Raw genomic sequence first — 26157 nt, 5'->3', positions numbered from 1 at the left:
ATGCATTTTGGTGGGAATAATGTAGGGAGGAGCTACACGATAAATGGAAGAACCATAAAGGGTGTAGAGACGCAGAGGGACCTGGGTGTGCAAGTCCACAGATCTTTGAAGGTGACGTCACAGGTGGAGAAGGTGGTGAAGAAGGCATAGGGCATGCTTGCCTTTATAGGACGGGGCATAGAGTATAAAAGTTGGGGTCTGATGTTGCAGATGTATAGAACGTTGGTTCGGCCGCATTTGGAATACTGCGTCCAGTTCTGGTCGCCACACTACCAGAAGGACGTGGAGGCTTTGGAGAGAGTACAGAGGAGGTTTACCAGGATGTTGCCTGGTATGGAGGGGCTTGGTTATGAGGAGAGATTGGGGAAACTGGGGTTGTTCTCCTTGGAAAGACGGAGGACGAGGGGAGACTTAATAGAGGTGTATAAAATTATGAAAGGCATAGATAGGGTGAACGGTGGGAAGCTTTTCCCCGGGTCGGTGGTGACGTTCACGAGGGGTCATAGGTTCAAGGTGAAGGGGGGGAGGTTTAACACAGATATCAGAAGGACATATTTTACACAGAGGGTCGTGGGGGCCTGGAATGTGTTGCCGGGCAAGGTGGTGGAGGCGGACACACTGGGAACGTTTAAGACTTATCTAGACAGCTATATGAACGGAGTGGGAATGGAGGGATACAAAAGAGTGGTCTAGTTTGGACCAGGGAGCGGCACGGGCTAATTGTTCTTTGTTTCTCGTTTCAACGCTTCATTCTATGATCATCTTGCTGGTGCCAGTACAGAGCGAGACTGCGGATAGTTGGGAACCTGTCTCGGGGGCAGGGAATTCAGATGGTGTTCGTAAAGCAGAAGTGGAAATGAATAGGGTTGGGAAGCATTTTCTGATCAGGGCCAGTGTGATCTCCTGGACTCGTTTCGATCGCCACAGGGGGTCGGAGAGGAATTTCCCAGATTTTTTTTTTCCCCATATTGGCCCTGGGGTTTTCACTCTGGGTTTTCGCCTCTCCCTGGAGATCACATGGTCTGGAATGGGGGGGTGGGGGTGAGTTAATAGGTTGTGATGAACAAAGCATCGTAGCTGTGAGGGATAGCTCGGTGGATAGGATATTAGGATGTAGATAGGCTGGAAAATTGGGCGGGGATCCTGGATTCAGGATTCAATCCTGGACCGGGGAGCGGCGCGGGCTTGGAGGGCCGAAGGGCCTGTTCCTGTGCTGTATTGTTCTTTGTTCTTTGTTCCACACAGACAGTGACCCGAGGCCGGAATTGAACCTGAGTCCCTGGCACTGTGAGGCGGCAGTGCTAACCACTGTGCCACAATGCCACCCCAAGATAAGGGATTGCTTAACCAACAAGAAATAGAGAGTAGGCATAAATGGGTAATTTCCGGGCTGGCAAGATGTAACGAGTAATGTGCCATCAGGATCAGTGGTGGGGCCTCAACTGTTTACAATTTATATCAATGACTTGGATGTAAAGACCAAATGTATGGTTACTAAATTTGCTGATGACACCACGATAGGTAGGAAAGTAAGTTGTGAAGAGAACATAAGTCTGCAAAGGGATACCAATAGGGAAAGTAAGTGAGAATAATTTGGCAGATGGAGAATAAGGTTGGAGAATGTGAACTTATTCACTTTGGCAGGAAGAATCGAAAACAGCATATTATTTAAACAGGAAGAGATTGAGGAGCAATGAGGTACAGAGGGATCTGGGTGTCCTGGCACATGAATCACACAATGTTATGCAGGAGATTAGGAAGGTAAGTGCAATGTTATCACTTATTGCAAGGGTAATAAAATATAAAAGAGGTGGTGGCCGAGTGGAATCGGCTGCTGTCAGTGGTGGTGGAGGCAAACTCAATAGGGTCTTTTAAGAGACTCCTAGATGAGTACACGGGACTTAATAGGATGGAGGGTTATCGGTAGGTCTAGAAGGCAGGGATATGTTCAGCACAACTTGTGGGGCCGAAGGGCCTGTTTTATGCTGTAGTTTTTCTATGTTTCTAAAGGTAGGAGTGTTTTTCTACAGTTGTACAGGGAAATGGTGAGATCACATCTAAAGTACTGTGTACAGCTTTGGTCTCCTTATTGAAGAAAGGATATAAATGTGTTCAAGAGCAGTTCAGAGAAGGTTCACTTGACTATCTGGGATGGGGGAAGGAGTTGCTATTTTACGAGGAAAGCTGAGGCAGGCTGAGCTGTAGCAATCTGAGTGTGGAAGAATGAGAGGTGATCTTATTGAAACATATCAGATCCTAAGGGGACTTGACAGCGTGAATGTTGAAAGGATGTTTCTCTTTGTGGAAGAGGCTGGAACTACGGGACAATAATTAAAATTAAGGGATCTGCCATTTAAGATGGAGATGAGAAGAGTTTTTTCACTCAGAGGGTGGTGGATTTTTGGAATTCGCTTCCTCATAGGAAGGCAGGGTCATTGCATATTTTTAAGACAGAGGTAGATAGATTCTTGACTAACAAAGGAATCAAAGGTTATCGGGGGTGGGGTGGGTGGGGTGGGGGGGGGGCATGGGCATGCGGGGGCTGATGGTAGAGAATGTGGAGTTGAAGCCACAATCAAATCAGCCATGATTTTATTGAATGATGGAGCAGACTCGAGGGGCCGAATGGCCTCCTCCTGCTCCTAATTTGTATGTTTATATGGAATAGAGAGTAGGGTAATTTCAGGCTGGGGAAGGGTTGTAGTGGAGTTTCCCTGGGGTCAATATTGGGGCCTTTGCTCTTTCTGATACATACTGATGTCCTGGACCTTGGTGTATGGGGAACAACTTGGCAAACAATTAGGCAAACATGGCAAATCATGTTCGACTAATTTGCTAGAGTTCTTTGAAGATGTAACAAGCTAAGTGGAAAATTGGGATCCTGTAGATGTAGTATGTCTGGACTTCTGGAAGGCGTTTGATAAGGTGCTGCACAAAAGGTTAATTCACATGGGATTAGGAGTAATTTATTAGCTTGGATAGGTGACTGGCTAATGGACAGAGTTAAGAGAGAAATCAGGAGGACGAGATTGTTTTGGCAGATAAGGTAAAGGAGAATCCAAAGAGCTTCTACAAATACATAAAGGCCAAAAGAGTAACTGGGGAGAGAGTAGGGCCTCTTAAGGATCAACAAGATCATCTATGTGCTGATCCACAAGAGATGGGTGAGATCCTAAATGAATATTTCTCATCAGTATTTACTGTTGAGAAAAGCATGGATGTTAAGGAACTTGGGGAAATAAATAGTGATGTCTTGAGAAGTGTAATATTACAGAGAAGGAGGTGCTGGAAATCTTAAAGCGAATCAAGGTAGATAAATCCCCGGGACCTGATGAAGTGTATCCCAGGGCACTGTGGGAGGCTAGGGAAGAAATTGCGGGTCCCCCAGCAGAGATATTTGAATCATTGATAGTCACAGGTGAGGTGCCTGAAGATTGGAGGGTGGCAAATGTTGTGCCTTTGTTTAAAAAGGGCTGCAGGGAAAAGCCTGGGAACTACAGGCCGGTGAGCCTCACATTTGTGGTGGGTAAGTTGTTGGAAGGTATGTTGAGAGACAGGATCTACAAGCATATAGAGACACAAGGACTGATTAGGGACAGTCAGCATGGCTTTATGAGTGGAAAATCATGTCTCACAAATTTGATTGAGTTTTTTTGAAGGGATAACCAAGAGGGCAGTGCAGTTGACGTTGTCTACATGGACTTTAGCAAGGCCTTTGACAAGGTACCGCGTGGTAGGTTGTTGCATAAGGTTAAATCTCACAAGATCCAGGGTGAGCTAAATGGATACAAAATTGGCTTGATGACAGAAGACAGAGGGTGGTTGTAGAGGGTTGTTTTTCAAACTGAAGACCTGTGACCAGCGGTGTGCCTCAGGGATCGGTGCTGGGTCCACTGTTATTTGTCATTTATATTAATGATTTGGATGAGAATAGAGGAGGCATAGTTAGTAAGTTTGCAAATGACACCAAGATTGGTGGCATAGTGGACAGTGAAGAAAGCTATCTCGGATTGCAATGAATCTTGATCAATTGGGCCAGTGGGCTGACGAATGGCAGATGGAGTTTAATTTAGATAAATGCAAGGTGATGCATTTTGGTAGATTGAACCAGGGCAGGACTTACTCAGTTAATAGTAGGGCGTTGGGGAGAGTTACAGAACAAAGGGATTAAGGGGTACAGGTTTATAGCTCCTTGAAAGTGGAGTCACAGGTGGATAGAGTGGCGAAGAAGGCATTTAGCATGCTTGGTTTCATTAGTCAGAACATTGAACACAGGAGTTGGGACGTCTTGTTGAAGTTGTACAAGACATTGGTAAGGCCACACTTGGAATACTGTTGCAATTCTGGTCACCCTATTATAGAAAGGATATTATTAAACTAGAAAGAGTGCAGAAGAGATTTACTAGGATGCTACCGGGACTTGATAGTTTGAGATACAAGGAGAGGCTGGATAGACTGGGACTTTTTTCTCTGGAGCGTAGAAGGCTGAGGGGTGATCTTATAGAGGTCTATAAAATAATGAGGGGCATAGATCAGCCAGATAGTCAATATCTTTTCCCAAAGGTAGGGGAGTCTAAAACTAGAGGGCATAGGTTTAAGGTGAGATTGGAAAGATACAAAAGTGTCCAGAGGGGCAATTGTTTCTCACAGAGGGTGGTGAGTGTCTGGAACAAGCTGCCAGAGGTAGTAGTAAAGGCTGGTACAATTTTGTCTTTTAAAAAGCATTTAGACAGTTACATGGGTAAGATGGGTATAGAGGGATATGAGCGAAATGCGGGCAATTTGAAGGATTTTTTTAAAAAGGGCGGCATGGACAAGTTGGGCCAAAGGGCCTGTTTCCATGCTGTAAACCTCTATGACTCTGAGGCAGAGAGTTGGGATAAATGTTTTTTTTTCTGGATGGCAAAACTTAACTAGTGGAGTGCCACAGAGTTCGGTCCTTGGGCCCCAGCTATTTACAATCTATATTAATGACTTGGGTACAGGGATAGAAGACTCTATAGCCAAATTTGCAGATGACACAAAAATAGGTGGGACAGTAAGTTGCAATGAGGAAATAAGAACCTGACAAATGGATATAGATGAGTTAGGAGTTTAACATGGATAAGTGTGATGTCATGCATTTTAGTCAGAAAAATGGGAAGGCACCTTATTATCTAAATGGGGAGAGACTTTGGGGTGCTCCGGTGCAGAGGGATCTGGGTGTCATTGTTCATGAGTCACAGAAAACTAGTATGCAGGTACAGCAGATAATAAAGAAAGCAAATGGAATATTGGCATTTATAGCTAAAGGAATAGAATATAAAGGTAAGGAAGTACTGTACAAGAACTATACAAGGCATTGGTGAGACCACACCTCTAGTATTCTGCACAGTTTTGGTCCCCTTATTTGAGGAAAGATGGAGTGGCATTGGAGGCAGCTCAGAGGAGGTTCACGAGATTGATTCCAGAGATGAGGGGTTTGTCGTATGAAGAGAGACTGAACAGTTTAGGCCTATACTCTCTGGAATTTAGAAGAATGAGGGGAGATCAAATTGAGGTATTTAAGATGATAAAAGGTATGGATAAAGTAGACGCGGAGCGGATGCTTCCTCTTGTAAGGCATTCTAGGACGAGAGGTCATAGTCTTAGGATAAGGGATAGCAAATTTAAAACAGAGTTGAGGAGAAACTACTTCTCCCAAAGGGTTATGAATCTGGAATTTGCTACCCCAAAGTGCGGTGGATACTGGGACAGTGAGCAAATTTAAGGAGGAGTTAAACAGACTTTTAATTGATAATGGGTGGAAGGGTTATAGGGAGCAGGCAGGAAAATGGGGATGAGGAGCATATCAGCCATTATTGAATGGTGGAGCAGACTTGATGGGCCAAATTGCCTAATTCTGCTCCTATATCTTATGAATTTATGAACTTCAAAATTTTCAGATGCTACGAAACTTGGAAGCGTGAACTGTTCGGAGGATAGTGTAGAACTTCAGTAGGTGAAACGGGTGGATTGGTGGTGGATGAATGTCAATGTGGATAAATGTGAAGTGATTTTGGTAGAAAGAACATAGAGACAATATAATATAAAGTGTACAACTCTAAAAGGGATGCAGGAGCAGAGCGGGGATTTGAAGGTGGCAGAGCAAGCTGAAATTGGTTAATAAAGCATACAGTATCCTGGGCTTTATTAATAGGGGTATAGAGTACACGAGTAAGGAGGTTATTCTTGAACTAATATCAGATATTAGTTAGACTTTAGCTGCAGTATTGTGTACAGTCTTGACACTGCACTTTAGGAAAGATGTGAACGCATTGGAGAGAATACATAAAAGATTCATAAGAATAGTTCCAGGGATGAGGAATTTTAGTCCCAAAGATAGAATGGGGAGGTTTGACTGTTTTCCTGGAAGTAGAGAAGATGACAGGAGATTTGATAGAAGCATTCAAAATCATGAGGGGCTCTAGACAGAATAGATGGAGAGAAACTGTTTCCATTGGTGGAAAGATTGAGAATGAGAGGGCACTGATTGGCTACAGTGGCAAAGGCGGTATGAGGAGAAAAGTGAGTGGTTAGGATTTGGACACACTGGGTGGGATTTTATGGCCATGCTCGTTACAAAACCGTAAAATCCCACCCAAGGAGAACGGACCTTCCCATGCTCAGCCCCTCACCCGCTCCGAATCCTGTGGCGGGCAGAACGGTAAAATTCCGGCCACTATCTGAGAGTGTGGTGGAAGCAGAGTCAATTGAAACATTCAAAAGGGAATTAGTATCTGAAGAAAAAGAATGTGTAGGGTTACGGGTAGAAGGTGGGAGAATGGCACTGAGGGAATTGCTCATTGGGGGAGTCAGTGCAGACATGATGAGCCAGTGCAGACACTATAACAATGCTGTGATTCTGCGGTATGATCTGGTCAGTATCTCATTGCTGTTTTGGGGATCTTGCTGTGTACAAATTGGCTGCTGCGTTTTCTACATTAGACAGTGACTACATGTTAGAAATATTTTTGTGGCTTTAAAGTGATTTGGGATGTTCAGACAGGGTGAAAAGTGCTTTTAGAAATGCGCTTTTTCTATTTTTCCCTTTCTTTTCCCAAACACTCATCTTCATTAGGCACGAATAGTAACAGAAGTAAAGTGAATAAATGTCGTTGGATACAGATTGGCCATGGTCTGGGTAATGCAGAACAGATTTGAAGGGCTGAATGGCCTCCTCATGCACATCAGATTAAAGTCTGGTGAAATCAGTATAAGGTGACGGTTACACCAGCTGACACCCTGGGATGCCGGTCTGAGATGATAATGCTAGATTAGCCCATATACTGGAAGGTTTCCTGAAGCCAACATACCAGACTTTACATGGGATTGGATAAAGGAGAAAGTGCCAGGTGGGCCAGCAGTGAGGGTGACTAAACCTCCGCACACCCCACTGGCAATGGCCTACTTAGCACCTGGCGAATTTGCGAGACTGATACCAAACCCCTCTCAGTAAGTGAAAGACGCTGAGTTCGACCAGGAATGGACTGCTCTGATCCCTGGCTCTTTATCATATTCACAAGCTCTGTGAATCACAGCTCTCATTGACTGGACTGAGGGAGTGTAACCAGGAGGGTATCCACCAGGATCCTTAGCTTTTCAGTCACAAGCTGGTGTAGGAGCCAATGAGATGGGGGGAAAACTGGTGGGAAAAGGTTCCATCCCAATTCCTGTCTCCTCTCCTCCCAAAAGGATCCAATTAGCCCCCCGAGGAAACATGTTCCAAAGCACTTCACTGACCAGGCAACTTTCATTAATTTTATAGAGAAGCCTGGACCTCCACAAAACTTGAAGATGTTGGACGTGTGGGGATTTAATGTGGCATTGGAGTGGCAACCACCCAAAGACAATGGAAATGCTGAGATCACTGGCTACACAATTCAGAAAGCTGACAAAAAAACAGGGGTAAGTGGTGAGAGGAACAACTTGACCAGCACAAAGTACTTACTAATTGCATTAATAGATCAGCACAACAGATTTATCACAATTAGACGATGTTTTCAATTCCAACTAACAATTTCATCCTCAGAAGTCCCATCAACTACCCTGATTTTATTTCTTCAGGCTAATCTGATTAATACTGAAAGTTGCTGAGTAACACTCATACCTCAGAGAGAGGATGTCATGGGTTAAAGTTGTATGTCAAAGACTTTAACTCAGAATCCAGCAATGCTCCATACAGCTGTACAGAGAGAGTGCTGCAATTATCCATTTCAGATAAGACATTAATCTGAGGTCTGGCCTACCCTCAGGTGGATTTGGAAAGCCCCACAGCAATATTCCAAAAAGCACAAGAGAGGACTGACTACACAAGCTCTGGAATGACTCAGGAAGCCCGGCTGGGAAAGGAACATAGTTTATTAAAGAATGCAAAGTAAAACCACTGCCGTGGTGTACATACACTAGTCCCTGCCTAGAATTACAGTTCAGCAGGCCCAGTCATGGGCCTGCCTCATAAAAGGATCAGGTAATGAGTTCCAGCTGGGCAGGTCACTGCCTATTTCCAGGGGAATGCATACTCACAAACCACAGGGAGATCAATCAGTGATTAGCCACTACAAGGGGCTTGTCCTCAGTGACGACCTCTGACTGGGCGTTCATCGCTTCTGTCTCCATGTCCGAGCCAGAATCTTCATTGACCAGATGATTGGCTCTTGAGTTTTTAGAGAGTGGAGTTTCCTGTCCACAGGCTGGTGTGGAGGATGCCAATGGTAGCCCTTAGAAACAGTTGCCTTTTCGTAGGGTTCCCTGTGATGGAGGTGATTTACGTGTTTCTTTGAGGTCTTCATTGTGGCATTTACAATTTCTGAATTTTTTTAACAGTATGTGGAGAAGTGCCAGCAGGGTCACCAAGTTTGGTATGAATTTTCCATAGTAATTTATGAGACCTAGGAAAGACTTGTTTCTTGGGAGTCAGAGCCCATTTTCAGGCCTTTACCTTCTCTTCAACAGGGCATAATCCATCCTTGTCACTCTTTACCCGAGGAACGTTACTTCATTTAGCTGGAACACATTTTTCCCTTTTTAATCGAATATCAGCATGAGAAAAACACTGTAAGATCTCCTCCAAACTCTCCAAAGGTTCATTTGCAGTAGCTCCTGAGATTAAAATGTCATCCAAATAGAGTACCACTCAGGGCACTCCTTAAAGGATGTTCTCCATTACCCTTTGAAAATGGCACAAGCCGAAGACACCCCAAAGGGCAAACGAGTATACTCAGTCCTTTGTGAGTATTTATGGTAACATGCTTTCTAGATGAGACCTCAAGCTCCAGTTAGTGGTAGGCATGGCTCATGTCTAATTTGGAAAATACATGACCTCCCCAGCCAGCTTCACATACAAGTCTTCTTTGCGTGGCATAGAGTATCTGTCTAAGCGGTAGGCTCTGTTGACTGTCAACTTTTAATCCCCATAGAGACGGAGCGAATTGTCATGTTTTAAAACTGGGACTACTGGCTCAGCCCATTCAGCAAATTGTACTTGGCATATGTATAATGCCAAGTTCCTCTCGACATTCCAATTTGGCCTCTACTTTGGCACATAGGGCATAGGGGACCAGTCGTGCCTTGAAGTATTTAGGTCGGGCCTCTAGGTCCATGTAGATCTTGGCTCTAGCACCTCTAATCTTCCCGAGGCTTTCGTGGAAAACGTCAGGATACTTCCCAATGACTTTGCATAAATTACTAGTACCCATTATATGATGGGTTTCTTTTGGACTCACTATACCACCTGTGGTAACCCTGTTCTTTCGATGCACTGTCCCATACAGGGAACTGACAGACTATGTGCTGTAATCTCACCACAAGGGACCCATCCACTTGCCAGCTTTTTATTTGAGCACTAAATCTGTCCATTTCACTTTTCTGCTTTAACATATTCATTAAAACCTATCAAAATTTGTTCGCCTACCCTGATATCTTTATGTGGCTCGGTGTTAAATTTGTTTTGTGATGCCCTTATGAAGCACCTTGGAACATTTGGTTATGTTAAAGGTGCTATAAAAATGCACCATGGTGTTGTTATTCTTTCCCTTCTGTCTGCAGATCCTTCCCTTTCCAGTATGTATCCGATTCTCTTTTGAAAATTATTTTTGAATCTGTTTCCACTGTCCTTTCAGGCAGCACCTTCCAGATCACAACCACTCACTGTGTAAAAAAGAATCTTTCCTCATCCCACAATTCTGAAAAAAGGACCTGAAATGTTAATCCTGTTTCTCTCTCCACAGATGCTGCCTGATCTGCTGAGTATTTCCAGCATTGTCTGTTTGTTTTTCAGTTTGCCAGTATCCATAGTATTTTATGTTTATTTCCTCCCGTTAACTTGGCTTTTTTAACTAACCAATAGTGTTTACCAATGAAAACAATTCCTGCTCCTTTACTCTATGAAAAACCTTCATAATCTTCAACACCTCAATCAAATATCCTCTTAACCTTCTCTGCTCTCAGGAGAACAATACCAGTTTCTCCAGCCTAACCACTTAGTTGCACCATTATCAGTGTGTTGGAGTTCTGATGTCCGTATTTGGTCCTTCTCTTCTGTTTTTGACAGGAATGGTTCACCGTGCTGGAGAAGTGCCATCCCTGTTCCTACACAGTCTCTGACCTGGTGATGGGCAATCGCTATAACTTCCGAGTCTTCTCCGAGAATATGTGTGGACTCAGTGAGACAGCAGCACTGTGCAAGGACACAGCCTTTGTCCCCAAAACAAGTGAGAGCTCACCCACTGTCAAACAAACTGGTGCCCTCCAGAGGCTCAGCAAATGACAGCCCGATCGACTGTCATTTAAAGGGGTAACTGAGTCAAATGGGTAATTGAAAATTGGGAAACAGGGCTCACTTCTGGTTTTAGTACAGGAGGGTGAGCAGACAGCTGATAATCTGCCCTGAGAAGGCAGCCCAATCATTGAAATCATTGAAGGAGGTACCCTCTGTGTCAATTAAAGTTTTATTTTGAATTCATGGAGAACAGAAATCCTGGCTGGTAGAAGGAGTTGAGAAGGCTGAGCCCATTTGGTAGGAGCCTTACTGCACTATTTGTGGAACATTGTAATGTCCTACCTCCCACCCACCCACCCATCCCTCATTCCAGCTACCATCTTCTCCCATTGTCCGACAATCCCCCGCAATGTACAATCATCCTCTCCTCACTGTCAGATTACCACATTGACTGATAACCACCCCCATGCCACCCACCTCAGCACTGTGTGATTACAACTTCCCATTTCCCCGAGTCTCGTGTGCTTCCTATTCCAGCACTGTCTACGCCCAACCACCCCACTCCTCCCCTTACACCATCTGACCCCCTCCTGTATATCCTGCCTCTCCCCCTTAACAACCACCTTCCCTGGTACCACTCTCTGTCAGTTTTCCTAGTTTGTCCAACTGCCTGGCTCTAAAGGTAGGAAACCTTTAAAAATGTCACTAAATTCAATGGGAGCTGTGAGAAAGCCATATTTTTGAAAATCCTGCTTCGTCTCTCAAGCTTCTCTTCCTGGAGATGCAGAGACTCAGAGTCGTGAGGCTAACCAGAGAGCTGGAAAGGCGAGGACAGCTCGAAAGCACTGCTGAACAAACAGCATCCACATTGCGTGCGCGCGTGCGCGTGCATATGTTCCTTTCCCTAGTCTAGGGTTTGATGATCACTGTACTCTGCATCATCAGCAGACAATATCTAGGAATGGGATGCTATCATTTCCTGGTCAGCACAATTCAGCAGCAATAGTTGAGTGATCAATAATTCATGGGTTCACCTGCTCATGTTTCACTCCATCAACAAATGTAATCTCAATGTTCATTTCTGTCTGAAGGTACCCCGTACAAACCTCCTGTGTACCAAGCGAAAGACTTCACTGAAGCCCCAAAATTCACACAACCCCCAGCGGACAAGACTGCAACTGTGGGATTCACCACCAAACTATTCTGCAGCGTTCGAGGAAATCCCAAGGTCAGAAATCACTCGCTTGCTCTCTCGCTCATGCTCTTTCTCACTCATGCTCTCTCTCACTCATGCTCTCTCTCGCACTCAAGCTCTCTCTCTCACTCACTCTCTCTCTCTCTCACTCACACTCTCACTCTCACTCATGCTCTCTCTCTCATTCGCTCTCTCTCTCTCACTCACGCTCTCTCTCTCACTCACGCTCTCTCTCTCACTCACGCTCTCTCCCTCACTCACGCTCTCTCCCTCTCACTCATGCTCTCTCCCTCACTCACGCTCTCTCCCTCACTCACGCTCTCTCCCTCACCCACGCTCTCTCCCTCACTCACGCTCTCTCCCTCACTCACGCTCTCTCCCTCACTCACGCTCTCTCTCTCACTCACGCTCTCTCTCTCACTCACGCTCTCTCTCTCACTCACACTCTCTCCCTCACTCACGCTCTTTCTCTCACTCACGCTCTCTCCCTCACTCACGCTCTCTCCCTCACTCACGCTCTCTCCCTCACTCACGCTCTCTCCCTCACTCACGCTCTCTCCCTCACTCATGCTCTCTCTCTCACTCACGCTCTCTCTCTCACTCACACGCTCTCTCTCACTTCTTCCCTCATCACTATCCATATCACGAAATCTGCAGTCAGCTCAAAAGTCTATGGTCTTTGGTAGGGATGTAATCTGTATCCACATATTCCCTTCATTCTTCCACTCAAAACATGATTTCGAGTGGAATCCCATCTCAACAATTTCCACGTGCCATCTGCCAATTTTTACAATAGTCACTGGGCCATGAATTTCTGTCTGGTTTTTATTAATTGAGCTTCCGGCCTTTATCTTTGTATAACCATCCTCTACTGCAATTCCTTAATCCAGAAAGCCAGTTAATGAAGTTTAGAACTGGAGTCGATCTTTACACACGTTTATATTTATGTACAGAGGTACACGTCATAAAGATTTACCTCTTCACCCAACAACCACAGCTTTACTCTGTGTCTATTTATAAGGGGTTCAACTGAATCCAAAATAAATGCCCACTACTTGAATACAACTGAACACCATTAATATGTAATGAACCTATTGTACTACAATTGGATAGAAAACATGTCCCCCAGTGTAATCGATTATAATGTTTCACATCACAAAAATTCTTTATTATGATCTCTTGCAGCCCAAAATCAGTTGGCTGAAGAACCAGATGTTACTTGACCAGGACCCCAAGTTCAGAGTTCTGACCATCGAGGGGATCTGTACGCTGGAGATCCGCAAGCCAAGCCCCTTCGATGGAGGAGTTTATACATGTAAAGCAGTCAATGCACTTGGAGAAGCAATAGCAGACTGTAGGCTTGATGTGAAAGGTAAGTTAGAATGAATTGGCATTTCACAACCTTAGAGCGTCCCAAAACGTCCAAACTTTCAATACGATGCAGGTGTGACCTATTTGCATACTACAAGATCCTAAAACTGCAGTGACCAGATAATCTGTTTCAGTGATGTTGATTGCGTGTTAAATACTGGCTAGGACACGGGAGAACTTTCCTACTCATCTTCCAAATATTCCCATGGGATCTAAATGTGACGCCACTGTTTAAAAAAGGAGGTAGACAAAAGGCGGGTAACAACAGGCTGGTTAGCTTAACTCCTGTAGTCGGGAAAATGCTTGAATTCATCATTAAGGAAGAAATAGTGAGACATTTGGATAGAAATTGTCCCATTGGGCAGACGCAGCATGGGTTCATGAAAGGCAAGTCATGTTTAACTAATTTACTGGAATTCTTTGAGGACATTACGAGCGCGGTGGACAAAGGGGATGTGGTTTATCTGAACTCCCAGAAGGCATTCAACAAGGTGCCGCACCAAAGGCTGCTGCATAAGGTGCACGATGTTCTGGGTAATATATTAGCATAGGTAGAGCATTGGTTAACTAATAGACAGTAAAGAGTGGGGGTAAATGGGGGTTTTTCTGGTTGACGATCAGTGACTAGTTGTGTGCCTCAGGGATCAGTGTTGGGACCGCAATTGTTTACAATTTATATAGATGATTTGGAGTTGGGGACCAAGCGTAGTGTGTCAAAGTTCACAGATGACACTAAGATGAGTGGTAGAGCAAAGTGTGCAGAGGACACTGAAAGTCTGCAAAGGGATATGGATAGTCTAAGTGAGTGGGCGAGGGTCTGGCAGATGGAGTACAATGTTGGTAAAAAAAAAATTTTTTTTTTTTTTTAACTGGTCGGTGCAACATCGTGGGCCGAAGGGCCTGTTCTGCGCTGTAATGTTCTATGTTCTATGTTCTAAATGTGAGGCCATTCATTTTGGTAGGAATAACAGCAAAATGGACTATTATTTAAATAGTAAAAAATTGCAGCATGCTGCTCTGCAGAGGGACCTGGGTGTCCTTGTGCAAGAATCACAAGGAGTTGGTTTGCAGGTGCAGCAGATAGTTAAGAAGGCAAATGAAATTTTGCCCTTCATTGCTCGAGGGATGGAGTTTAAAAACAGGGAGGCTATGTTGCAGCTGTATAAGGTGCTGGTGAGACCACACCTGGAGTACTGTGTACAGTTTTGGTCTCCTTACTTGAGAAAGGATATACTGGCACTGGAAGGGGTGCAGAGGAGATTCACTAGGCTCATTCTCGCTCATTGTGTGCACATGCTTGGCCTGTATAAAGACAAAAGAAACGCATGTGATCAAAGGGCTGGAGCAGGGGTTGTATGTCCCTGTGTGTGGTCAGTCCTCCCAGAAGGGCCAGAGGATGACATGGGAGCAGCATGGTAGATGGGATGATGGTGATGTGAACATGTCCATGAGATTCTGAATGCTGATATGTGTGCCCCGCTAATGGATGTGGGAGACCCATGAAGAGAGTCACTATTTGAGTACATAAAGCCATGCTGAGAGTTCGAAAGTGGAGCGAGCTGAGAGAGGACTTACCCTGGCGGGGTGGAGGGGATCATTCCCTGCATTGCATAGTCCCTCTGGACAGTTGCTAGTCAGACTAACCTCCGGGCAATAACTTCCCAGGCTGGAGAGGTGAGGTTGTGCTTCCTAGAGTCTCCCTGGGGGTAGAGAACATGCCTCTGTGCCCAGTCTCCTTGAGTCAAGGGCATGATGGTTGAATCATGGTGCTGACTTCTTCTTGAGGCTGCTGGCCTTTTCGCTCTGAGTTGCTGACATCCTGAACGGACTGGTGAAGACAGCTAGGCTGGAGAGCGCAATGTGAGGGTGCTGGACTGGCATTTATGGCGCTGGGACCTTTGAACCCAACACCTGAGGGCAGGTGGATGAATCAGCTCCCGATCTGCCAGGTGATTCCGAGAGATACTCACTTGGCCAAAGCTAATAAGGCTTCAAGTGCAGAACTGGGCATGAGTTCCCACCATTCTGGCCATCAAAATGGAGAATTTGGCCCTTTGTCTCTGGCAGGCCATCCCCATACCCCCACTTCTTGCCTACACAAGGCCATCCCCACACCCCCACTTCTTGTCTTCAAACAACCGCGCAACCTCAAACAGACCATTGTCCGCAGCAGACTACCCAGCCTTCAGGAGAACAGTGACCACGACACCACACAACCCTGTCACAGCAACCTCTGCAAGACGTGCCGGATCATCAACACGGATGCCATCATCTCACTTAAGAACACCATCCACCAGGTACACGGTACATACTCTTGCAACTCAGCTAATGTTGTCTACTTGATACGCTGCAGGAAAGGATGTCCCGAGGCATGGTACATTGGAGAGACCATGCAGACGCTACGACAACGGATGAATGAACACTGCTCGACAATCACCAAGCAGGAATGTTCTCTTCCTGTTGGGGAACACTTCAGCAGTCACGGGCATTCAGCCTTTGATCTTCGGGTAAGCGTTCTCCAAGGCGGCCTTCATGACACACGACAACGCAGAATCGCTGAGCAGAAACTGATAGCCAAGTTCCACACACATGAGGACGGCCTCAAACGGGATCTTGGGTTCATGTCACACTACCTGTGACATGAACTTGCAACTGGGCTTGCAAAATCTCACTAACTGTCCTGGCTGGAGACAATACACATCTCTTTAATCTATGTTTAACCTTCTCTCCACTCACATTCTCTGTACCTTTAAGACTTGGTTACCTGTAAAGACTCGCATACCAACCATTATTTTGTAAATTGAGTTTGTGTCTTTATATGCCCTGTTTGTGAACAGAACTCCCACTCACCTGATGAAGGAGCAGCGCTCCGAAAGCTAGTGGCTTGTGCTACCAAATAAACCTGTTGGACTTTAACCTGGTGTTGTGAGACATTTTACAGGATTTCCTCAGCCACGGGAAATAAAGTGATTCAGGAGAATGTTTGTCAGGATTTTTCCTGCTATGGACAAGAGGAAATACCTCGATAGTTTCCACAGCAGGATTTATCTCTCTTTTTGAAGGTAGTCACAATTGACGCATTCCTGAAGCCAAGATGGGTTTTTTCCTCCCAAATCAATGGGATGAGTGCATGGAATCTCAATGTAAGCTCAAACCCCGCAGCTTCGAAGAGCTGAGCTGGAATGCTATTGTGATCGCAGGCTTTGTTAGTCTTCATCCTTTTGATTGCTTGTTGTGACTCTCCCATCGATGATGGTCACTCATGGATTTTATCACAGGGACTGGAAGTGTAGCCTGGAGAGTATCAGCTGTCACAACGAGTTCACAGTTGAGTTGTTGGGAATGACCCTTCCAGCATTGACATGTGGCATTGTCACTTTTGAGAAGAGAAAGATCATTCTATGAGCGAAGGGGACTTTGTCCATTTGACCTTGGTCTACAGATGGCTTCAAAAAAACCTTGCATGTCATGATGGTCAGCAAATTGTTAGATACATAGAACATAGAACAGTACAGCACAGTACAGGCCCTTCGGCCCACGATGCTGTGCCGAACCTTTTCCAAAACCAAGATCAAGCTATCCCACTCCCTATCATTCTAGTTGCTCCATGTGCCTATCCAAAGTTCCTAAAGTGTCCGACTCCACTATCACAGCAGGCAGTCCATTCCACACCCCAACTACTCTCTGAGTAAAGAACCTACCTCGTACATCCCTCCTATAGTTATGCCCCCCAGTAACAGCTACATCCACCCGAGGAAATAGTCTCTGAACGTCCACTCTATCTATCCCCCTTATCATCTTATAAACCTCTATTAAGTCGCCTCTCAACCTCCTCCGCTCTAAAGAGAAAAGCCCTAGCTCCCTCAACCTTTGCTCATAATACCTATCCTCCAAACCAGGTAGCATCCTGGTAAATCTCCTTTGCACTCTTTCCAGTGCTTCCACATCCTTCTTATAGTGAGGTGACCAGAACTGCACACAATATTCCAAATGTGGTCTCACCAAGGTCCTGTACAGTTGCAGCATAACCCCACGGCTCTTAAACTCAATCCCCCTGTTAATAAACGCTAACACACTATAGGCCTTCTTCACGGCTCTATCCACTTGAGTGGCAACCTTCAGAGATCTGTGGATATGAACCCCAAGATCTCTCTGTTCCTCCACATTCCTCAGAACCCTACCTTTGACCCTGTAATCCGCATTCAAATTTGTCCTACCAAAATGAATCACCTCACACTTATCAGGGTTAAACTCCATCTGCCATTTTTCGGCCCAGCTCTACATCCTATCAATGTCTCTTTGCAGCCTACAACAGCCCTCCACCTCATCCACTACTCCACCAATCTTGGTGTCATCTGCAAATTTACTGATCCACCCTTCAGCCCCTTCCTCCAAGTCATTTATAAAAATCACAAATAGCAGAGGACCCAGCACTGATCCTTGTGGTACACCGCTGGTAACTGGTCTCCAGTTTGAAAATTTTCCATCCAACAGCACCCTCTGTCTTCTATGAGATAGCCAGTTACTTATCCAATCAGCCAAATTTCCCTCTATCCCATACCTCCTTACTTTCTTCATGAGCCGACCATGGGGGACCTTATCAAACGCCTTACTAAAATCCATGTATATGACATCAACTGCTCTACCTTCATCGACACACTTAGTTACCTCCTCAAAAAATTCAATCAAATTTGTGAGGCAAGACTTACCCTTCACGAATCCATGTTGACTATCCCGGATTAAGCTGCATCTTTCTAAATGGTCGTAAATCCTATCCCTCAGGACCTTTTCCATTAACTTGCCGACCACCGAAGTAAGACTAACCGGCCTATAATTACCAGGGTCATTCCTATTTCCTTTCTTGAACAGTGGAACAACATTCGCCACTCTCCAGTCCTCTGGCACTATCCCCGTGAGAAGTTTAACAACACCAGGTTAAAGTCCAACAGGTTTATTTGGTAGCAAAAGCCACACAAGCTTTCGAGGCTCTGAGCCCCTTCTTCAGGTGAGTGGGAATTCCCACTCACCTGAAGAAGGGGCTCAGAGCCTCGAAAGCTTGTGTGGCTTTTGCTACCAAATAAACCTGTTGGACTTTAACCTGGTGTTGTTAAACTTCTTACTGTGTTTACCCCAGTCCAACGCCGGCATCTCCACATCATGACTATCCCCGTGGACAGTGAGGACCCAAAGATCAAAGCCAAAGGCTCTGCATTCTCATCCTTTGCCTCCCAAAGAATCCTAGGATATATCTCATCTGGCCCAGGGGACTTACTGACTTTCAGGTTTTTCAAAATTGCTAATACATCTTCCCTCAGAACATCCGCCTCCTCCAGCCTATCAGCCTGTATCACACTCTCATCCTCAAAAACATGGCCCCTCTCCTTGGTGAACACTGAAGAAAAATATTCATTCATCGCCTCTCCTATCTCTTCTGACTCCATGCACAAGTTCCCACTACTGTCCTTGACCGGCCCTAACCTCACCCTGGTCATTCTTTTATTCCTCACATAAGAGTAAAAGGCCTTGGGGTTTTCCTTGATCCGACCCGCCAAGGACTTCTCATGCCCCCTCCTAGCTCTCCTAAGCCCTTTTTTCAGCTCATTCCTTGCTAACTTGTAACCCTCAATGGACCCAACTGAATCTTGTTTTCTCATCCTTACATGTGCTTCCTTCTTCCTCTTGACAAGACATTCAACCTCTTTTGTGAACCATGGTTCCCTCACTCGGCCATTTCCTCCCTGCCTGACAGGGACATATCTATCAAGGACACTCAGTATTTGTTCCTTTAACAAGCTCCACTTTTCATTTGTGCCTTTCCCTGACGTTTTCTGTTCCCATCTTACGCCCCCTAATTCTTGCCTAATCGCATCATAATTATCCCTCCCCCAATTATAAACCCTGCCGTGCGGCCCTGTCCCTCTCCATCGCAATAATGAAAGACACCGAATTGTGGTCGCTATCTCCAAAGTGCTCTCCCACAACCAAATCTAACACTTCATAGAATCATAGAAACCCTACAGTGCAGAAGGAGGCCATTCGGCCCATCGAGTCTGCACCGACCACAATCCCACCCAGGCCCTACCCCCACATATTTACCCGCTAATCCCTCGAACTACACATCTCAGGGACAATTTTTAACCTGGCCAATCAACCTAACCCGCACATCTTTGGACTGTGGAAGGAAACCGGAGCACCCGGAGGAACCCCACGCAGACACGAGGAGAATGTGCAAACTCCACACCGACAGTGACCCGAGCCGGGAATCGAACCCGGGACCCTGGAGCTGTGAAGCAGCAGTGCTAACCACTGTGCTACTGTGCCGCCCGGTTCATTTCCCAGTACCAAATCCAATGTGGCCCCACCTCTTGTCAGCCTATCCACATATTGTGTCAAGAAACCCTCCTGCACACACTGTACAAAAACTGCCCCATCTGAACTATTCGACCTATAAAGGTTCCAATCAATATTTGGAAAGTTAAAGTCACCCATGACAACTACCCTGTGACTTCCACACCTATCCATAATCTGCTTTGCAATTTCTTCCTCCACATCTCTATTACTATTTGGGGGCCTACAGACAACTCCTAACAACGTGACCGCTCCTTTCCTATTTCTAACTTCAGCCCATATTACCTCAGTAGGCAGATCCCCCTCGAACTGCCTTTCTGTAGCCGTTAAACTATCCTTGATTAACAATGCTACTCCACCACTTCTTTTACCACCTTCCCTACTCTTACTGAAACATCTATACCCCTCTCAGGCTTTCTCTTCCAACCACATGTCCTTTCTGTAGAATAATGGGTAATAGTTATGGTAATGAGAAAGTGTATCATGCTGCAACAGTGACATTGGCAGTCGTGTAGAAAAGAAGATGGAACAGTGTATCCGAGAGAGAGATATTGACTTACCTGGAATCCGAGAGTGTATGTTATGTAAATAAAGGAATTTTTGAAGACATCAACCAGAGCTTGACTGCAGTCACTCATAAGTAGTTGGAATCCCTCCCAATCCAGAATGTGTCACAAGTTACCTGAAGAGAGATTGAAATAGTATTTAAAGTGGAAATCAAGACACGGGCCATTTTATATTTGGAGGTCAGCCTTGAGCTGGTGGAATGTTGCCACATTGACTTGTGACCTTGGGTTATTCTGCCAGACAGTGAAGGCTGCCTCTCTTTGGAGGAATTCCTCTCTTTGGTCAGACATTGATCATCTTTCTCCTTGCGTTTTGGGTCTTCTGATGTCTTGGCGCTATGAGGATGATCATCTTGAATCAAACGTCAATGATCTGTCTCCACGTGGATCGAGTGATACAGACATCACTTGGTTCTTTGACCTGCGGAATGCACAATCTAGGATATGCCAATGCTTTGATGTAGAGTGCCTCCATGTGGTTTTGTATTTGTCCTTCTGGCTGAAGAGGGTGTTTGTTATAATGAGACCGTGCTGAGCATCTTTGTCAGCATGAGAATGCCATTTACATTGGGAAGGAATAAAGGGAGATGGGGTGGCCGTGCTGACTAGGGAAGTCATTGTCATGTTTGGATGAAAGGATGTCCTTGAGGCAGAATCTATTTGGTTAAAGTTGAAAAGCAAGAAAGATATGATCATGTGACTGGGGGCATTCTATAGATCTCCAAATAGTGAGAGACAGAGAGAGGAGTAAATCTACAGGGAAATCACAGAGTTGTGCAAGAATGATAGAGTGGCAACATTGGGATACTTTAATTATCCAAATATTGATTGTCTAAATGTTAAAGTAAAGGGTAAGGGGGGGGGGAGGAATTTTTGAAAGAGTCCAGGAGCGTTCCTTGATTGGTATATTCACATTCCAACTAGGAAGGAGATATAAATAAAAGCAAAATAGTGTGGAAATCTGAAATGAAAACAAAAAATGCTGGATAAACTTAGCAGGTCTGGCAGCATCTGTGAAGTCATGATGTGGAGGTGCCGGCGTTGGACTGGGGTAAACACAGTAAGAAGTTTAACAACACCAGGTTAAAGTCCAACAGGTTTATTTGGTAGCAAAAGCCACACAAGCTTTCGGAGCTCCAAGCCCCTTCTTCAGGTGAGTGGGAATTCTGTTCACAAACAGGGCATATAAAGACACAAACTCAATTTACATGAATAATGGTTGGAATGCGGATACTTACAACTAATCAAGTCTTTAAGAAACAAAACAACGTGAGTGGAGAGAGCATCAAGACAGGCTAAAAAGATGTGTATTGTCTCCAGACAAGACAGCCAGTGAAACTCTGCAGGTCCAGGCAACTGTGGGGGTTACAAATAGTGTGACATGAACCCAATATCCCGGTTGAGGCCGTCCTTGTGTGTGCGGAACTTGGCTATCAGTTTCTGCTCAGCGACTCTGCGCCGTCATGTATCGCGAAGGCCACCTTGGAGAACGCTTACCCGAATATCAGAGGCAGAATGCCCGTGACCGCTGAAGTGCTCCCCAACAGGAAGAGAACAGTCTTGCCTGGTGATTGTCGAGCGGTGTTCATTCATCCGTTGTCGCAGCGTCTGCATAGTTTCCCCAATGTACCATGCCTCGGGACATCCTTTCTTGCAGTGTATCAGGAAGACAACGTTGGCCGAGTTGCAAGAGTATGTACCGTGTACCTGGTGGATGGTGTTCTCACGTGAGATGATGGCATCCGTGTCGATGATCCGGCACGTCTTGCAGAGGTTGCTGTGGCAGGGTTGTGTGGTGTCATGGTCACTGTTCTCCTGAAGGCTGGGTAGTTTGCTGCGGACAATGGTCTGTTTGAGGTTGTGCGGTTGTTTGAAGGCAAGAAGTGGGGGTGTGGGGATGGCCTTGGCGAGATGTTCGTCTTCATCAATGACATGTTGAAGGCTCCGGAGGAGATGCCGTAGCTTCTCCACTCCGGGGAAGTACTGGACGACGAAGGGTACTCTGTCCACTGTGTCCCGTGTTTGTCTTCTGAGGAGGTCTGTGCGGTTTTTCGCTGTGGCGCGTTGGAACTGTTGATCAATGAGTCGAGCGCTATATCCTGTTCTTATGAGGGCATCTTTCAGCGTCTGGAGGTGTCTGTTGCGATCCTCCTCATCCGAGCAGATCCTGTGTATACGGAGGGCTTGTCCGTAGGGGATGGCTTCTTTAACGTGTTTAGGGTGGAAGCTGGAGTAGTGGAGCATCGTGAGGTTATCCGTGGGCTTGCGGTACAGTGAGGTGCTGAGGTGACCGTCCTTAATGGAGATGCGTGTGTCCAAGAATGCAACCGATTCCGGAGAGTAGTCTATGGTGAGTCTGATGGTGGGATGGAACTTGTTGATGTCATCATAGAGTTGTTTCAGTGATTGTTCACCATGACTCCAAAGGAAGAAAATGTCATCGATGTATCTAGTGTATAGCATCGGTTGAAGGTCCCGTGCGGTGAAGAAGTCTTGTTTGAACCTGTGCATGAAGATGTTGGCATATTGAGGTGCGAATTTGGTCCCCATGGCTCTTCCGTGTGTCTGGATGAAGAACTGGTTGTTGAAGGTGAAGATATTGTGGTCCAGGATGAAGCGGATGAGATGTAAAATTGCATCTGGAAACTGGCAGTTGTTGGCGCTGAGCACTGAGGCCGTTGCAGCAATGCCATCGTCATGGGGGATGCTGGTGTAGAGTGCCGAGACATCCATTGTGACGAGGAGCGCTCCTGGTTCAACTGCTCCATGTGTGCCGAGTTTCTGTAGGAAGTCCGTCGTGTCGCGACAAAAGCTGGGGGTTCTTTGTACAATGGGTTTCAGGATGCCCTCGACATAGCCGGAGAGGTTCTCGCACAGGGTCCCATTGCCCGATACGATGGGACGGCCGGGTGTGTTTGCCTTGTGTATCTTCGGGAGGCACACATGGAGCAGTTGAACCAGGAGCACTCCTCGTCACAATGGATGTCTCAGCACTCTACACCAGCATCCCCCATGACGATGGCATTGCTGCAACGGCCTCAGTGCTCAGCGCCAACAACTGCCAGTTTCCAGATGCAATTTTACATCTCATCCGCTTCATCCTGGACCACAATATCTTCACCTTCAACAACCAGTTCTTCATCCAGACACACGGAACAGCCATGGGGACCAAATTCGTACCTCAATATGCCAACATCTTCATGGTAAGAAGTCTCACAACACCAGGTTAAAGTCCAACAGGTTTATTTGGTAGCAAATACCATAAGCTTTCGGAGCACAGCTCCTTCGTCAGATGGAGTGGTTATCTGTTTTCAAACAGATAACCACTCCATCTGACGAAGGAGCTGTGCTCTGAAAGCTTATGGTATTTGCTACCAAATAAACCTGTTGGACTTTAACCTGGTGTTGTGAGACTTCTTACTGTGCTTACCCCAGTCCAACGCCGGCATCTCCACATCATAACATCTTCATGCACAGGTTCAAACAAGACTTCTTCACCGCACGGGACCTTCAACCGATGCCACACACGAGATACATCGATGACATTTTCTTCCTTTGGACTCATGGTGAACAATCACTGAAACAACTCTATGATGACATCAACAAGTTCCATCCCACCATCAGACTCACCATGGATTACTCTCCGGAATCGGTTGCATTCTTGGACACACGCATCTCCATTAAGGACGGTCACCTCAGCACCTCACTGTACCGCAAGCCCACAGATAACCACACGATGCTCCACTTCTCCAGCTTCCACCCTAAACACGTTAAAGAAGCCATCCCCTACGGACAAGCCTTCCGCATATACAGGATCTGCTCAGATGAGGAGAATCGCAATAGACACCTCCAGACGCTGAAAGATGCCCTCAGAAGAACAGGATATAGCGCTCGACTCATCGATCAACAGTTCCAACGCGCCACAGCGAAAAACCGCACTGACCTCCTCAGAAGACAAACACGGGACACAGTGGACAGAGTACCCTTCGTCGTCCAGTACTTCCCCGGAGCAGAGAAGCTATGGCATCTCCTCCAGAGCCTTCAACATGTCATTGATGAAGACGAACATCTCGCCAAGGCCATCCCCACACCCCCACTTCTTGCCTTCAAACAACCGCACAACCTCAAACAGACCATTGTCCGCAGCAAACTACCCAGCCTTCAGGAGAACAGTGACCATGGCACCACACAACCCTGCCACAGCAACCTCTGCAAGACGTGCCGGCTCATCGACACAGATGCCATCATCTCACGTGAGAACACCATCCACCAGGTACATGGTACATACTCTTGCAACTCGGCCAACGTTGTCTACCTGATACGCTGCAAGAAAGGATGTCCCGAGGCATGGTACATTGGGGAAACTATGCAGACGCTGCGACAACGGATGAATGAACACCGCTCGACAATCACCAGGCAAGACTCTTCTCTTCCTGTTGGGGAGCACTTCAGCGGTCACGGGCATTCGGCCTCTGATATTCGGGTAAGCGTTCTCCAAGGCGGCCTTCGCGACATACGACGGCGCAGAGTCGCTGAGCAGAAACTGATAGCCAAGTTCCGCACACACGAGGACGGCCTCAACCGGGATCTTGGGTTCATGTCACACTATTTGTAACCCCCACAGTTGCCTGGACCTGCAGAGTTTCACTGGCTGTCTTGTCTGGAGACAATACACATCTTTTTAGCCTGTCTTGATGCTCTCTCCACTCACATTGTTTTGTTTCTTAAAGACTTGATTAGTTGTAAGTATCCGCATTCCAACCATTATTCATGTAATTTGAGTTTGTGTCTTTATAAACTCTGTTTGTGAACAGAATTCCCACTCACCTCAAGAAGGGGCTTAGAGCTTCGAAAGCTTGTGTGGCTTTTGCTACCAAATAAACCTGTTGGACTTTAACCTGGTGTTGTTAAACTTCTTACTGTGTTGGCCATAGGAGACAGAGGGTAGTGGTCGAAGGGTCTTTTTCCGGCTGGAGGTCTGTGACCAGTGGTGTTCCGCAGGGCTCTGTAGTGGGACCTCTGCTATTTGTGATATATATAAATGATTTGGAAGAAGGTGTAACTGGTGTAATCAGCAAGTTTGCGGATGACACGAAGATGGCTGGAATTGCGGATAGCGAAGAGCATTGTCGGGCAATACAACTGGATATAGATAGGCTGGAAAATTGGGCGGAGAGGTGGCAGATGGAGTTTAATCCGGATAAATGCGAAGTGATGCATTTTGGAAGAAATAATGTAGGGAGGAGTTATACAATAAATGGCAGAGTCATCAGGAGTATAGAAACACAGAGGGACCTAGGTGTGCAAGTCCACAAATCCTTGAAGATGGCAACACAGGTGGAGAAGGTGGTGAAGAAGGCATATGGTATGCTTGCCTTTATAGGACGGGGTATAGAGTATAAAAGCTGGAGTCTGATGATGCGGCTGTATAGAACGCTGGTTAGGCCACATTTGGATTACTGCGTCCAGTTCTGGTCGCCGCACTACCAGAAGGATGTGGAGGCGTTAGAGAGAGTGCAGAGAAGGTTTACCAGGATGTTGCCTGGTATGGAGGGTCTTAGCTATGAGGAGAGATTGGGTAAACTGGGGTTGTTCTCCCTGGAAAGACGGAGAATGAGGGGAGATCTAATAGAGGTATACAAGATTATGAAGGGTATAGATAGGGTGAACAGTGGGAAGCTTTTTCCCAGGTCGGAGGTGACGATCACGAGGGGTCACGGGCTCAAGGTGAGAGGGGCGAAGTATAACTCAGATTTCAGAGGGACGTTTTTTACACAGAGGGTGTTGGGGGCCTGGAATGCGCTGCCAAGTAGGGTGGTGGAGGCAGGCACGCTGACATCGTTTAAGACTTACCTGGATAGTCACATGAGCAGCCTGGGAATGGAGGGATACAAACGATTGGTCTAGTTGGACCAAGGAGCGGCACAGGCTTGGAGGGC

At 46.1% G+C, this 26157-nt stretch overlaps 1 protein-coding gene across 2 annotated transcripts in view; it reads left to right on the top strand.

Moving 5' to 3' along the window:
• LOC144511920 (myosin-binding protein H-like) overlaps positions 1-26157 on the top strand; it is a 77461-nt gene that overhangs the window by 17093 nt on the left and 34211 nt on the right. For both annotated transcript variants that reach the window (XM_078242377.1, XM_078242378.1), the window contains exons 6-9: positions 7787-7926; positions 10571-10730; positions 11830-11966; positions 13119-13305. In XM_078242377.1, coding sequence (XP_078098503.1) covers positions 7787-7926; positions 10571-10730; positions 11830-11966; positions 13119-13305 — 624 coding nt within the window. The remainder of the gene's footprint in view (positions 1-7786; positions 7927-10570; positions 10731-11829; positions 11967-13118; positions 13306-26157) is intronic.

This window comes from Mustelus asterias, chromosome 25 (assembly GCF_964213995.1).
Source record: "Mustelus asterias chromosome 25, sMusAst1.hap1.1, whole genome shotgun sequence".
Lineage (NCBI taxonomy): Eukaryota > Metazoa > Chordata > Chondrichthyes > Carcharhiniformes > Triakidae > Mustelus > Mustelus asterias.
Note: the sequence above shows the minus strand (reverse complement) of the source record. Positions and strands in the feature narration are given on the sequence as shown.